Here is an 18,627-nt window from a genome sequence, read left to right as displayed (position 1 = left end):
ATTATATATATATATATATATATATATATATATATATATATATACAATGTAACATATATATAATATATATATATGATACAATATATGTAAATATTTATAATTTCATATTTCTTTAATTTATTAATATATTTTTTAATTTACTCATTTTTTTGATTCAAGATGAAATTTTTGTTTTCTGCATATAAAAAATTTTATTATTTAAATCTTAAATTTTATTAATAAATCTTATTATTATTTGAATATAATTTATTTTTGCAATAAATTTGAAATTTTTTAATTTATTTTTAAATATAAATTATTATCAATGAATAAATTTATTTGTTATTTTATTTGAAGTAATTATTTGTCTTTTTTTATTTCTTATTTTTATTTCAAAACATAATACAGACCTAATTCTGATCTGTACCAGTGTTTCCCAATTGATATTTTATATATAAAAATATCATGAATAAGTCATTTATATATATCATTTTACTCAAACAAAAAATATTTAATTTTTTAATTTTTTTTAATAGTTATAAATAATATTAAAAAAATACGAAAACAAGTTTTTTCAAATTTTTTGCTTGAGTTTCAAGTTGTTTAAATTTCTTTAAATTTTAAACCATTCGAAACTCAAGATTCCATTATATTTAATATATTTTTTATTTGCAATATTTTTCGAGATTGAAATTATCGAAAAATATGCATTGACAATAATTTTAATCAAAATGATTTTTATAAAAGAAAAACTAATAGAAATGTCATATTTTATTATAAAGTACTTTAATGAAAAGTAGAATAATATATAATTGATCATAAAAGTAATGGACTGGTAAAGTAAAATACGTGGTATTCTTTCTTTTTTACCATAAACATTTTATATTTTTGCTCTGTAAATATCGTAGATATTTATATTTTATTTTGAAATCGTTAGAGTATTATCGTAAAATAATATAATAAATAGATTTGAACAAAATTTATTTCAAATAACAATTTAAAAATAATTGTTTTTATATAATATTATTTAGTATTTGATAAGTAATATATTGCAATTGAAGTTATTAAAAAAAAAGATTTGATTAATTAAAGGAATTTAAGTTAAAAAATATTTAGAAAAATAACAAAGAATTAATTATTTTAGGGAATACCTAATTTTTATTTATTTATTTTTTTTTTTAGAAAACTTGTTCATAAATTAAAATTCAAAATATATTATAAGTATAATATACCGATAATAATAATAGTAGAATACAATAATATTAATCAAAAGTAATAATTAATTAAAAAAGAAAAATAAAAGAAAATAAAAAAAGTAAAAATTTGAAGTTATTTATTAGGAAAGTAATTATTTTTATCGAAATCAGATAGATAATAAATAGCAAATAACATAATTTTTTTAATGAAATATTTTATTTAATTGTAAAAATATTTATTTATTTTAGATTTCATTCAGAAATACCTTTCTCTCTTTAAATAAAAATATGAAATATATAAAATATTATCTTATTTCAAGAATAAATCATTTTTCGAATAATTTTTAAAAGTAATTTTAAAATAATATAACTAAAAATTATAATTATTGAAATTAATTAAAAATTATATGTTTATATATTAATTAATGTAATAAAAAATCCTTAAATCTATTTTTTATCAATATAATAATTGACTATGTTTCCGAAAATCATATTTTTTTTCGATCAATATGAAATTTAGAGAGAGGAGAAAAGATTTCTGAATAAAATCTAAAATTTTAACTTTAGATTATCTACTAATTTTTTAAGAAATTATAAAAATAAAAAAATTTTTAAATCTAAAAAATTTTTATCCTGAATAATTGTTATAAAGAATTTTTTAAGCAATATTATAATTTCAATTCTGATATCGAATTTATAATTGTTATTTTTTCGATTCTATATTGATTCCAAAAGTTAAAAATTTAAAATCAATTTTAAAATCAATTTTCTCGTAATTGTATTATTAATTATTACAACTGCAGATTATTATGTATGCGCAGAGAAATGTTTATCTATACGCATTGATTTCAACGAAATGTTGAAATAAATAACGTTAGCTATTATCATACTTATTCATATATTATTTAAAAGAATAAAAAAGTTTCAATTGTTTTCAGTTTTTATTTCATTTCATATCATAATTAACATAATTAACATAAAAAATAAAATATAAATATACAATATCGTGAATGTCATAACATCCTAACTACAGGCAATATTACATAATATGTTTGCATTACATCATTTCTTTTAGATATTTTTTATAGACCTTCTTATAGGCCTATATTTTTAGGAGAAAATTAATTTACTTAAAATTTAATAAATAAGATTTAATCAACATTTTTATATATCAATTTTATATATCAGTTTTTATGATTATTTTATTTAGAATTAATTTTTCATTTTACAGAATATTTACATTTATAAAACAATTTAACAAGGATCAATTAATAGAAATAAAAATAAATAGAAAAGTTGCAAGTATACAAAAATGTTTGTTGAAGTTTATTTATTAAATTATAATCAAGTTTCAGTTTTTATTGAATGAAAGAGTAATAAAAACAGTGCTGTAATGGAAATCCTTTCACTTTATTTATATTGTTTCATCAGGTGCAAACTTGTTTATAATTTAATAAACAAATCTCACTCCATATTTTTGTATATAACAATTTTTATGTTTGTTTTGATTTTTAGAATTTTTAGAATTGATTCAAAAATGTCTCACGAATATTAAAATTTAATATTTTGTATATGAGATATCTTTGAGAGATTCTTTGAGAGATATCTTGAGAGATTCTATTATATTGTTTTATACTATAAACGAAAAAAAATAAAAAATATATAAAAATATTGAATGAAATTTATTTATTTAATTTTTATATATTATATAATATTTTCCATATTTTTTTTATAAAAAATTTAATTTTTTATTAAAAATGCATATATACATTAAATTTATTTTAAAAAATTTATTTTATTCAGCAATGACTCAATAATATAAATATTATGGAAAATCCTTAATTCATTATTTTTACTATTTTTCTCCGTTATATTATATTTCAACAGCATTTATGACAAAAATGACAAAATTTGGAATTAATCAGCTTTATCATCTTTTTATCGTCAAAATGCATTATTCTATTTAATTAATATTATATATTATATAATTATAATATTATAATAATTTAATTAATATTAATTTCAGAAAACTTTAAAATAACAAATTATATCATTATCAACTCTGAAAATTGAATATTCTCTAAATCATATCTGTTTTCATTAACAGAGAGTTAAAGAAAATAAAATATTTATATAATATTTAAATAAATATTTTTATTTCTTTGGCTATAATATTGAGTATTTTACTAATAAATAAATTTTTTTAAAAATAATTATAAAATTGCATAAAGTAATTACAAAAAATTATGAAAATTGCAAAAAAAAAATAGTATTTCAAATATTATATATATATATATATATATATATATATATATATATATATAAAGATGAAAATGATTAATACTGAACATACATAATAAAATTTTAATTTAAATATTTTATTTAATGTTTGAATATACAACACAAAAAAAAATTGAAATGCTATACACAATATTCAATCTTTCCAAAATCCATAAAATAATTATTAGCATTTTAATTTCATACAAATTTTTCGCATAAAATTTATTTTGTACCTATTACCATTAATAAGTATTTTAAATTTTTGTAAGCTCTTACTTATTTAGTTTGTAAAGCTTTATTATTATTATTAATCATTTAAACATGTTTTTTTTAATGGAATGTATATGGAAATATTTAAATTTTCTAATATTTATTTCAATTTATATTTATTATAAATTTTTATATATTTAATTTTTTTATTTTTTTATTTTTTTTATATTTTATATTTAGTTATTTTTTTTATATATTACAAATTTCTTCAACTTTATAAATAGATTTTAAAGTAATATACTTATAAATAAGAATTTTTTCTTCTGTTAAATAGAATTAACGCCGGAACATCAGAAGATTCTAATAGACATCAGACGAAAAAAGACGGAACTGCTGCTCGAAATACAAGTAAGTCAATTGCTGTTTCTCTTATCATTATTTTTGCGATTTTGTAACTAGTGAAACAATATTGCGAAATATACAATTCTCTACAACTTTATTTGATTTCGAATTTTTATAATTTTTTTATCAATTTAATAAGAGAATGTTGAAGATTGATATACGCCGACTTATTGTTGAAATTTTTTTGATATAATTGGTACACGTCATTCGTTTGTGTTTTTTATTTTAAGTAATTAATTTAAATAATTATATAAATACATTTAAATGTTTATAAATCGTAAACGATAGAAGATATCGAAAAATTTCTCGAGTGAAAATTATATTTTTTTTAAAAAATAAATCTAATAAAAAATCTATAAAGAAATTTTCAAAAAAATTTTTAATTAATATAACTTGTGTTATTAATAATTTTTTCTTTACGTGAATAATATTTTTTATTTATTCAATGATGTATTACTAATTATATAATAATATAATATAACTAATTATAAATTAATATAATTAATTCTATATAAACTATCTTTTTGTATTTTGTATCATTGACTTTTATTTCATATTCATGTAATTATCATGTTAACAATTTTCTTAAGTTTTTCTTGAGTTTTGAGAATTAAAATTCTCTCGATTTTCTATTAATGTATTATATTTATTATATATTTATATTGCATTATATATTTTTATTATAATTAAAATTTATATATATATAATATATATATAATTATATAATTATATATATATTATATATATACCTACAGATTGTAAATGATAACATATATTAATAGTAAAACATTTTTGATTCATTTTTTATTATAATAAATTTTGATCAAAGAATAATACACAAAAATTATACGATGTTTATTTAATTAAATCCAGAGATAGAAAAAGAAAAAGAAAAATGAGTTTACATCTTAAATATATTAAAAATAGAAAATATAAATATAATATCTCTCTTACCATTTAAAAAATAATTATTTACAGTTAGTACAGTTAGATAGAATATTACAATATAATAATTTTTTGAAACTTTTATTAATATATTTTTTATATTTTTTTGAAAAAAGACTAAATACGATATATTTTCGATCGCATTTTAGAAAAGAGGATATATAAATAAAAAACCGTAATGAAACATAGATATACAAAAAATATTGAAATATAAGATTAATATAATGAAGAAAAACTTAATAATTCTTAATAATATGAATTTATAATAAAGAAAAATTTTTTAATAAAAAGAGTATTTTATTGAATATCATCAGATATTTAAGGATTACGATAAAAAAATTATTTTAGAAAATTATATAATTATAATTATAATATTGTATATTATTTAAAATAAATCTATCTCTGTTACTTTACATTATAGAATTTCATATAGTTGTGTCAATAAAGATTATCCAGTTTATGATATTGTTACAATTATTAATCAATTATATATATTAAAAATATTAATAATTTGAAGGACTCTCTAGTTCTAAAAATAAAACAAAAATCGATATATAAAATTTTTGTATATCAATTAAGTTTTATTTATTAAGTAAATAAACTATGCATATATTTATGCATTTATGAAAATTTTGAATATTCATAAATCTATAAAATGCACAAAAACATTGATATATAAAAATACACAAAATATTAAAAAATGGTAATATATTATGTTTGAAAAATTATTTATTTATTTATAAAATAAAATATATCTTTATTAAATTCTTTTTTTATAAAAAAATATTCATAAAAATTTAATTTTGCATAAATACACATAGTTTAATTATAAACAATTTAATTATAATTAGATAAAACGAAATAGAATGAATTAGTTCTTCGTATATCTAATGTATTAATTTTAATTTTGCTTTATCTAATATTTTAGCATAATTATATATGAAATGCTACATATAGATAATTATATTCGGAATGATGCCACTAATTTTTAATAATAAGATTAATAATTAATAAGATTAAGGTTAATTTTTTTCATTAATAAAATTCAAAATTCAAATTTTGAATACGTGAAAATACAAAAAAAAAAAAAAAATAAAGCAATGTATTAAATTTTTTTTCTCTTAAACAAAATTCGAATTTTTTCTAGAAAAGGATTTATGGTTGATAGTGAATTCCTAAATATATTTTGTATATATTATTTTTTTGTATTATTGTATATATCAGACGGAAATATTGTTTCAATGTAATGATAGCATAATAATTATTTAAGTATTAAAAAATTAATAAATAAAATAGTGCACTCTATTTTTCTAAATTTTGACAATTTAATCAATTTTTTATTTCATGTTAAAATACAAATATTAAACTTTTTTAAAATATTTCTTGCGTACATAGAGAAAAAAAGAAGAGCAAAATGAGTGTTAAATAAAAATATTAAATCTCTTTCATACAACAATATAAATATTTATAAAATAGATCATATTTATATACAAATTCAATAAAATTATTCAGATCATTTAAAGGATGCTATTTAATTTCTATACAATAAATATTTATCATTACTTGAAGATATTTGCATGTTAAAGAATGTTTTATTCGAGATTTAATCCCGAGACTTGGCTAATCCGACTGAATATCCATGAATATGAGTATCCATGATGTCTTTTTACTTACTACTTTTAATCACTAAATTGTAATCACTAAGTGTTTTCCTAAATTTTATGCATTTCTAATTTAAATAAATTTTTATAAATAATATATATATATTTTTTTATAAATAAATGAATAAATTTTCCATAAATGTAGAAACTTAGAAGAGATAATAAGATTAGATAATAATTAGATAATAAATGATATTTTATTTATAAAAAAAAACGCAAATTATAATTATTATTTGGAATATTTTGAGTATTTATTGTTATTGTTATATATTTCTGTTTACAAAATTTATTTCAATAAAACTAAATTTATTAGCAAATTTTTGACACATAGGGAAAAAATAAATTTAAAAAAAAAAAGAATTCAAACTGAAGAAAAAAATTTTATAAATGTTATTATAATTTTATAAATGAATTTCTGTTTCATTATAATATCGCATAAAATAAATATTTGTATTGAAAATGGATTTAATATTTCATATGATTTTGATCAACTGCTTAAAATTTTATATTTATATCGTCAATTCCATTATATGATTCCATTGACAATATGTTTTTTTTTTAATTTTCGGCTCATTTTACTTCGTTATTTTTTGACTTAAAGGAACTATAAGTACTTATATATATGTAGTAGAATTCTTTATGTGAATCTATAAAGCGGAAACAGATATATAAAGTTTTAACATAATAATGAGAAAAGAATTGATAGAAATCAAAAAAAAATATAAAAATTCGTATACAAAAAAAAGATTCACTTTAATTCCTTATAACAAATTAAAGATTATATAATAACACAATCAAAAGCTTATGTGTTAAGAATCACAAATTGTCAGATTGCCGCAAATTATTTTTGAGGTATTAATTGTTCCTAATATTATATTGAATTTTATTTATATATATATATATTCATAAGAGTATATCAATATTGCTTATACTGTTATTCCTATATCTATTTATTGTTTTCATTAATGATTGACACTTAAAATATATTATGAATGAGACATATTATTATATTTACTATTTATTCATAATAAGTTTGAACATTTCACAGATTTTTCGGATTCTTATTTATTATTGATGAACCTGCTGATTTACTTCTTCCTTACTATTTTTTTAATTAAAAATTATTCTAAATAATAACAGATGAACAAATATATCATATTCAGTATCAATCTAGGGAATTTCTTCGGATTTGTGAAATACGAAAATAAAATATAAAACAAATTTTGCTTGAAATTACATTAATGAAAACTAGTTTTTCCATTTTATATCTATAAACAAAATCTTTAAAAAAAGTTCTATTTGAATTCATAAGAAAATTAATTTTCGACAAATTTATTCGTTATACATATAGTTAAGCGACAGTCGTATATTGATTAGACACATTGTCACAGATATTCATTTATAAACAGAATTCAATATAATACAGAAAAATGATATAGTAACAAAAATTCTTTGTAAATAATTTAAAAACTATAGCCGACTACTGATTATCTCTGAAATGAAAATTGTTCAAAATGAAGCTCTTTGCATATTTCAAATACATTAAAATTGGTAAGAATATACCCATAAGTTGATTTTATTATTTTTCTAGTTAAAGCTTAAATGTTATTGTTACATGAAATGAAATGGAGATAAAATAAGAATACTATTTTTTTATTTTATCGTCTTTATCTGCGTTTCACTTTATCCAATGCGAACTTAAATTATTTATAATATTTATAATATAAACCTGAACATTTTTCCAATTTTTGCATTTATTTTATTCTTTAGAATTAATTCTCCAAAAATGTCTTATGAATATATTAACACTTTGTATAATAAAAGTTTAAATTATTTTTTTCTTGTATTTACTTCGTTGATTAACATTCTTGATATTGATTTAACATTCTTATATGTTTTATATTGTAGTACAATTAACATGTAATTTATAATATATAAATTATATCAATTCTTTATAACATATAATTAATTTGTTTTGTAGTATATATATATATATATATATATATATATATATAATATTTTTAAAATTATTTCTTTTTTTTTGGATTTTATATTAAATTTAGCTAAAAATATTTTGCTAAGGAATTGTATAAATCCATTTTTTATATTTTTGTCGAGTAATAGAGAAGCAAAAGAATTTATTTTGTCAATTTTTCTTGCGATATACAAATTGAAACGAAAGGATAAATATAAAATTAAACATGTTAGAAAAATCGCGTTCAATATAGTATAGTCAATATAAATAGTCTTGTTATTATATTATATTTATTATAATCATTTTATGAAAATAATGATAATAATCGAGAACAACAAACGTCGCATTAGAATACTGACTCGGTTTCTTAACTGGATCTCTTATCGTAATAAGCAAGGAATGATCTCACTCATCAGTTTCGTCTAACAGAAATGACTCATCAGCATATGCGTTTTCAAAATAGTAACAATTGTGATAAGGGATCGAATCAAAAAGATCATCGAAACTTGTAAATTATGAGAACGCAATAGAAGAAAAATTCTTTATTCATGATTTCTACTAGCAAAGAAAAATTATTTTTTATAATAATATTTAAGATGTTAAAATCTGAATTTAATTAACAAATTTTTTAAGATATTGTAAACAATTAAAAAATATTATTATTGATTTTATAAATTCTTATTCTGTAAATTATGTAATTTTTGTTTTTTTAATATGTTTTTTTTAATATGAATTATTTAGATAAATTAATTTTACATAAAAAAAATTTAAATTAAATTTTAGGATTAAAGAAGATTATTTGGAAATAATTTTGTATTTTTTAATATATTTATTTTAAAGTATAAATAAATAATAAAAGAAAAAAATTAGAATTTCAAATTTATAATATTTCAAAAATTGATTTTATAAAAAATATTTATTGCATAAAAATTGGAATATCGAAAGCAAATTTTTATCATTATAAGAAATAATCATACAATTTTTGATTTTTTCATTTCATCCTGTTGTGGAATCCTCGATTTCCGACAAATATGGTAATCGATTTTTACTTTTTCTAGGTGAAACAGGTGTCTTCAGGTCTTTTACCTCGATACTTATAATGCCAGCTGTTTATCATATTGGGAATTTTTGAAAGAAGGAAAATAATATATTGAAAATCTGAATAAATTATTTGTCTTCTTAATTTATTAATATTATTGCTCTCACACAATTAATGAATAATAATAAAAAATAAGAAAGTTGATGAATAAAATGAAGAAGTCAAAGAATAAAATATATTGTTTGAAAATTAGTATTCATAAATCAACAATAGAATTTTATTAATTTTTTAATCATAATTGAGCAAATTTTGAATAATAAATATCTAAAGAAATTTGAAAGATTTATTTGTAAGTAATAAATAAATTGATTTTATTTATTATTTAAGAAAAGCTAGTTGTTATTTAAACTAATTAATGAATAAATATAATATTATGTAATTAAATTTAGTCTTATTTTTTTTATCAAAAAAATATATTTATCGATTTAATTTTTAAAATGACTAATAAAAAAATGTAATAATACTATTTTTCATTGAAGTCATGAGATCAATATTTAAATCATATTTACATAAGGTAACTTTTGATTATATAATTGATTTGATCAACTTTAAGCCATTCACAAATGTCTATGTAAATATAATGTTGATCAAATTGAAATAATTTCATCAATTATTCAATTCAGAAATTGTTCATTTATTTTGTCATTTTTGGTTGATATCTTCAATTCATCTTATATTATTTTTTAGCAGCTATTTACAATTAAATTTGATTATTTATTATTGATTATATTATTGATTATATTATTATATTCAATAATATTATATTATTATATTATTATATTATATATTATATTATTATATTTTATTAATTAAAAAAAATATTAAAAATTTTCACATAAATTATTTAAAATTCATAAAAAAACTGAAATTAAAAATTAAAGTTTAAAATAAAAATAATCATAAATATAATCATTATAATATAATTATAAATTAGAATAATATTATAAATATAATTATCGAATTGGAATAATAATTTCATCAAAATAAAAAGAATTTTATCAAAATTTAATATATATGTTATACACTTTCTATTTACATAAAAATAAATAATAAAATTATTAAATATCAAATTCTGATTAAACTAAATATTAATTTAAAAAAAAAATAAAATAAAATATAATTTTTCTTATTTGAACACATTTTATCTATGTTAAAGTATTTCTCAATCGATATGTTATATGTTGAAGATATCTTAAGTATAATATCTCAAGTAAAAATTTTATCAAAATTTTATAAAAATAAATTAATTTAAATAAAATAATTTTTAATTTTGTAGAAAAAATTTATAAAAATTTTATTAACATAGAAATTTTTAATATTATAAATTTATATTATAAATATTGAAAATTCATAAATATCATATGTTAATTAATATGATAATTAAAAATGATTATTGGTTACGTTACAAATACTTATTTTCTATGTATATACCTATTTTCTATTCTTTATTGATATAATAATTAAATCTAAAATTAATTTTTTATTATATTTATATTTTTTAAATATATTTTTCTTTCTAAATATTAAATAATAAATTATAATAAATGTCAAAGTATTTTATTATTTCAAGTTGATTAAAATTTTCATGCTAATAATTGAGTATAACATGTCACCTTGAAAAAATTGTAGAATATTGCATTAATATATTTGATAATATATTATATATATATAATATTTATATATATAATATATAATATATAATATATTTGATGCTAAAAATTGAAATAGATTGAAATAAACTGGTGGTTTATATATATTATATATATTAATATATACAAAAAACAATTTTAAAACGGCGAAAAATGCAACGAAATTTAAAATGATTATGCACGTTATTATGATTAATTGTATTGAATGCATACAAAAAGAAAACAACATATGAAATTTTCTTTTTCATTTTTCATATTTCTTAAAAAATTTTATATACATCAACTGTCATAGAATAGCAAATATGCATATGCATATGCCTTTCTTCTTTTAAATCCACGCACAACTTACGATGGATGCGCGCGCATTGTGTTTTCATTATGTCTTCTGATATAGACAGAAGGAACGGTAATACTTATCTACAGATGAGTCTCGGGTAAAGACTGGTCAGGTGCTTTTTTTATTTCCCTCAAATCCATTTATGGAAAGATTGAGTTTAGATCACTTCGATAACTTTGCACTGAACCATCTTCTTTAGGAAAATCCTCTATGTTCTTTTCATCTGATACTTGAGAAATGTTGATGTTGTTTATAATCAATTATTATTATTGAAAATATAGGATATTAGAAAATGATTAAAATTTTCGAGATTAATTCCAAATATAAAAGATATTTATAATAATTAGATATATATTCTAAAAATATCTATATTTTTTTTATGCATATAATAAATGAAAAAATTTACTATAAAATATTTAAAGTAAAATTTATATAATATATGATATTTAGTGTAGTATTTTTTAATTCATGGATTGTGATTATCAAGAAGATTGATATAATTTTTATTTGGAATCATTACATTAAAAATTTTATAATAAAACTTCTCTATATCATTTATAAATCGTTTATAAATATTTATTTTAATATATTTATTTAAACATATAATAAATTATGTTATATAGCTCGATGAATATTTAAAAAAATATAAAAATATTATAATGTAATATAATGAATATTATAAAAATATAAAATATTACAAATATATATTGATTAATCATATATTAAATATTTTATATTTTTTATGATATAAATTTTTAATATTTCATTAATATTCTCAGTGAACTTTGTGCATGCATATAATTCATACCGCTAAAAATAAAATATTATATTTACTTTATGTTATTAAAGATTATTTTTATAATTATAAAAAGCAAGGAGGTTGCAACTTATCTAGATATTATAAAAGGAAATCGTGTCTCAAAATAACATTGAGAAACATTGATTTAATACGTAATATGAACTATAACATAAAACATAAAAATACATATTATAAAATCGATTTCATTAAATATAAATATAAACAATTTAATGATATTAATTTTAATTATTAATATATTGATTTATAAAGATGAAAGAATTTTGCATAGATAAAAATATTAATAATTAAAATGCTTAATTAAAATTAATGACAATAATACATTTTACTTGCTTATTTTCTATAACTATAAAAAATTTAGTTACATTGTAAACGATTTTTTGGAAGTTTTAAAATCTATATTAGAATATAATCAAATTTATATCTTTGCATATTTTTAAGAAATCACAGTTGTAATTTTTTTTTAATTTACATTCATTTTTTACATAGAAAATAAAAAATAAACAAAATAAAAAATATTCTTTTATGAAGAAAATATTTTATTTAATATATCAATAAGAATTTATTCTAATATTTATTCGATTTATTTGAATAAGTAAAATTGAATTTTAATAAATAGAAGATTGAGAAATATGAAAATATTGAAAGTAAATTCAATCCATTCTTATAAATAATATATATATTTCTATTTAATATTGTTGAAATTAATAATTAGCCTCAATATTAATTAAGCCATAATGTATATTTTGGAACCAAATAATTGTAAATAATTAACTTTTTTTTCTGTGATTATATTTTTCTTATAGTATTATAAAATTATTATTTTTATTATTAAAATTAATATATGTTAATAATTGTCTAATTTTTCAATTTTCAATAAAATATTATAAATAAAATAGTATAAATGTTAAGATTTTTAAATATTTAAATTATATAAAGTGATTTGATTGACCTCATGAAACAACTGGTTCGTTTAATGCGGATGATGATTTTTACTGAATATTACGCATAATATAATTTCGGAAAATTAAAATGTTCATAGGGTACTATTTATTTCATTTTTACAAATGAAAGTTTTCGTTGGATGAAAAATGAATCTGTATATGAAGAATAAGAACAATTGACAGTGCAACTTTTAAAAAAAGATGTTAAATAGAAATATATGTACTACGATCAATAATTAAAGTTATATTTGTTAAAATAAAATATATTTTGTCTTGCAATTCCGAAAAATAAGAAATCATATATTTTAAAACAGAAATATAAAATGTTAAGCAATTCATTGTTAAAGAGTATTTTCATAAAATAAATTTAAAAAAATTATTAAATGGAAAAAATATCTTTCATATGTATTTTAAAAATTTTATTATAAATTTATATTAATATTTTGTTTGCTAAAATTTCATATTGTTATTTATAATATTGCATTATTATTAAAAAAATCACAAGAACGATAATATTATTTAAAAATATCAATTTTATATACAATTTTTTATACAATAATAATTATATAAAACTATATGAATAATTCCATTAAAATAATTATAAAATGATCAAATCATATCGCAACGCATCAAAACTAGAAATTCTTACAGTATAAAAAATTTAAAAAATATCCGTTTGTTGGCAACTTTGTTAGTAATTATTTAATATTATAGAGAGATAATATTTAGAGAGATAAAGTTAAGATTGCTTCTGTTGTTTTGCCTGATCTTATTACTGCTTTTGTTGTTTTCTTTTATCAATAACAATAGACTTTTTACACGTTTCTTTGCACTTATTGCGAACCAAACTGTTATTTCTCGAGGGAAAAAGATATATAACAATGAGGAAATTGAGTAGTTGGCAAAGTGCTTTGTCAGAGAAACTCATTATGAAAAGAAACGAACTTGAATGTTTTCGGTGAAAACATAAAATAGACGTAAGATAATAGAACGAAATATGTGAATATGCATAGCAGTTTTGAAATAGTATTTAACACTAAATAATGATAATTAATAATTGCAATTGTTGTCGAAACGATGTCACTGTTGACTTTCTAGATGGCAGTGTTTATTAGTTCCTTTAATTTAAAATATCAATTACAATTAAATATAAAATAAAATCATATTATACTAATCTAAATAAATAAAAATATCTAAATATATAAAAATATGAATAATAATTAATATAATTATTTTTTAACAATTTAGTGATGTTCAAATATAAATTTAAAATTTAATATTTACTGTAATTATAGTAATTTTGAATATTTAAATTATTTTTTTTTTAAAAATATATTTTAAAAAATATTTTTTTTATAAAAAATACAATTATATTTTGTAAAATTCAAATTATCTTTGGTAAATAATAATAAATTTAATAATAAATATTTGATAATATTTTTGAATGGTAATATAATTTGTAGATTTCCATCTTTATCCTCGGTTGCTTTCAGTTCATCATTGCGAATCATGAGGGCGCTACGTACAGTATGCTGTTTTTAGTATCGTATGTTTATATTCCTGATATTTAACTTTTTTTATTTGCTAACAGACATTCTCAATTCATGATATTAATTAACCTTGTACATAGGTTATCAAATTTGTTTCATCAAACAGTTCGTGAACACGTCTTATCATTGAATAACATAAATAATTAATTATCAATAGTATTCTATAATTGCTATCAATTATGAATGGAATATTCCATGTGAATATATATACAATAAGTATTTTCTGTATTATAAATGTATAAAATTATTTCAAATCATATTGATAAATATTTTGATTTTGATACATGCATTTAATAAAATTTAATCTGATGCATTTAAAAAATATTTATATTATATTTATTTATATTTTCTAATTAATATTGTAATTAAAAGATTTAATGGACTGGATCATAAATTTTGGAATATTCTGAACTATTTTTTCTTATAGATATATATTACTATTACTCAGTCTCCGAGATATTTTCAAAAAAATTTTACTACTATTATATTTAATTTCTATATATGTTTATATACGTAATAATATATGCTTAAACATAAAATCGCCGCTTATCTATTATTTCTATAAATATATTATAGAAATTTATGTCCAAAATATATAATGAATATATTATATGGATTTATCATAGTATTTATCTACTATAAAATTGTGAAATCTTAATAAAATGGCCATATCAATTTCATACTTATTGTTAATATCTATTGATCTAATATCTAATATAATCTTTGGAAAATCAATTTAAAAATTACGATCGATGTTATCAATAGATATTAATAATAAATATGAAGTTATTATTATAATTTCAATCATTGTAATTTTAATCGTTTAATATTTTATTTTCGCATTCTGCGAATATAAAAAATTTATGCAATGTTTAAGTTCGTTAGAATCTAAATGTAATATTAATTTACCTGTTGCACAAATTTTGCTCGCCAATTGTTATAATGTTTATAGAAATAGTAGATAAGCAACAATATATGTATCGCAAATAAATAATAGCAATTCTTTTCACAAATACAGTAAAACTTCTTCATCATTAATCTGTTCATGAATATCGAATAAAATAGAATAAAATTTTTTTATTAAATTTTTCTATTGAATTTTTCTATTAGTTAATCATATATATGAATAAATAAAAATTTAAACAGAAAATTACTTTTAAATTACTTTATTAAAAAATTGCACTAAGAAATTTTTATAATAAAATATTAATCCTTTGCGCTCCAATGGTGATTCTCCGGTACTATTTGGATTGATGAGACAACTTGATGACAATATTTATTTATGTTTAATTTTTTTAGAATATCGCTTCATAAATAAGTTTCTAAGCTCCTTATATATAATCTTATGAATGTAGAATAATATATTTGTTAAATAGCTAGATTTTTTTATCTCAAATTAGACCGTGATCGCGGTCATCAAATATTTAATAATATTTTATATAATTTTGGACATCTTCGGCGTTACTTTGAATTTAACGGTTATGATAATAGAAATATTATTTTCAAAGTTTTTGAATTTTTGTAAGCATGAAATCAGGTAATTAGTGAATTCAAGTGAAGATGAGTTTGATTTTTCGTTATTGAATGACAAAATTACTTGAGAAAGTAATGATGAACATAGAGATGAAATAAGAGATATAAAAAGACGAAAAATAGGAATAATAGATAATGAATGTGAAAGCAATAGTTCAAATGAAGATATCGTAGAAGATATAGAAAATTCCAAATGGATAACATGCACAAAATTGGAAAATATACCGCGAAGAATACAATTTGTACCCGGCGAAAAATCTGCAAGTATCTTGGAATATACCATTAGATTTTTTTTAAATTATTTTTTACTGATGAATTTATTAATGAAATAGTGTGCGAAACAAATAATTATGCAATAAAAAAGTTAGAAGGAAAAGTATTATTACTCTATATATAATTGCCCTGACAAACAAAAGATGCATCTTGGTAATTGCTTTATAAAATTTTCAAACAAAACAATAATATAGACTTTAATATTTAATAATTTTTTTTCTTTATATATAAAGATATATAAAATAATAAAATATAAAACTTTTATGCATTAATTTGTGTGCAATAATTATAAATTAATTGTAAGAAATTCTACTGAACGCACCGAACACGCAGGTGCGAATCGTCTGGAGTTGCTGGTTTAATCAAACGAAACAGACCTAGAGTGCAAAAGGATAAATTGTTTGAGGAATATTATATTAAAATATTATTTTAGTTTTTTAAATTTGTCATTTTCTATAATATATTTAAAAATCATCGAAATTAGAAAGAAAGTAACATTTTTGCACGTGTTATTGTTGTATACTTTATGGTTTCAATAATTATATGCAAATTTTTATAAATAAAATATGTTGATTATCAATATTTCATGAAAAGCGAATAAAATTTCGTTTTTTTTTTTATATATCGATCTGTGACTTTATAGTTTAATTGGGTTAATCAATGACCAATTATTTAAAAATTTCTATCTTTCTGTAGCACGTGCATATCTGCTCTCACAAAATTTTCAGGATAATACATGTCTTTATGATAACATATTTCCGTATTATAATTAATAGAGTTCATGATTATTCGTTAGGTTTTATTTTATATCGATGCTGTACAAATATTATACATTCAATTTTATTATTTTCGAAAAAAATAGATTTAAAAATTCAATGATATTATTTTTTGTATAATATATATATATAATACATAAAATATAAAGTATAATATATAAATATAAAGTATAATAAAGAATAATATATATATATACATATTGATATTAGAAGATATTATTACATTTTTATTATATATATATATAGTAGTATATATATATATATATACTACTATTCAAAAGTTTACAATCATATTTTTGCATGAAATAAAGAATTTTTTATAAATAATTATCAAAGAAACTGCTTATAATAAATTTATTGATATTGATTTTAGACAAAAAACAATTAATAAATAAAATATTCAAAATTTATTTAGAGATAATAAAAAAAATAATATTAAAAAGATGATCATTTTAATGAATCAAAAATGTGATTTTAATCTATATATAATTAATACTTCATCATCATTTTTTTGATATATTTTATTATTTATTATTTTATATTATTAGCTTTATTATTTAGCCAGCTTTGATTATAATAAGTTTAATAATTTTATTTGAAATATTTTCTGTTTTCTAACTTTTAAACGTATTGTATATTTTAAACGTATTGTATAATTGATCAAGTAGTTGCATATCTATATCGACATCGGATAATGTTTAATTTACAATAGATTTATTTTTATTTATCAAATTTAATTTTTTTTATTCTACATTAATAAATAACAATATAATAATTTTTCATCTTCGATTAACATTTTATTTTAATGATAAATTTTTTTTTAAATTAGATATTATCATAATTAAATTAATTAAATTAGAAAATTACTAAATAAATTAATAATATTTAAAAATATGTAAATTTGCAAATTATAATAATATAATAATTGATAGAATTTAATTTAGAATAAATTAAATAATTGTTCGTTTAAATTTTCTTCTTTTTTATTTTTGTCAATGTTC

General features: G+C 17.3%; 1 protein-coding gene across 1 annotated transcript in view; it reads left to right on the top strand.

Moving 5' to 3' along the window:
- Window positions 1–18,627, top strand: part of LOC122719555 (cytohesin-1) — a 157,308-nt gene that overhangs the window by 4,122 nt on the left and 134,559 nt on the right. Inside the window, exon 2 of the mRNA XM_043945481.1 lies at window positions 4,000–4,073. Coding sequence (XP_043801416.1) covers window positions 4,000–4,073 — 74 coding nt within the window. The remainder of the gene's footprint in view (window positions 1–3,999; window positions 4,074–18,627) is intronic.

Source organism: Apis laboriosa, unplaced genomic scaffold (genome assembly GCF_014066325.1).
Source record: "Apis laboriosa isolate Shangri-la unplaced genomic scaffold, ASM1406632v1 scaffold84_cov144, whole genome shotgun sequence".
In the NCBI taxonomy this organism is placed as follows: Eukaryota; Metazoa; Arthropoda; class Insecta; order Hymenoptera; family Apidae; genus Apis; species Apis laboriosa.
This window is presented reverse-complemented; position numbering and strand designations above follow the sequence as displayed.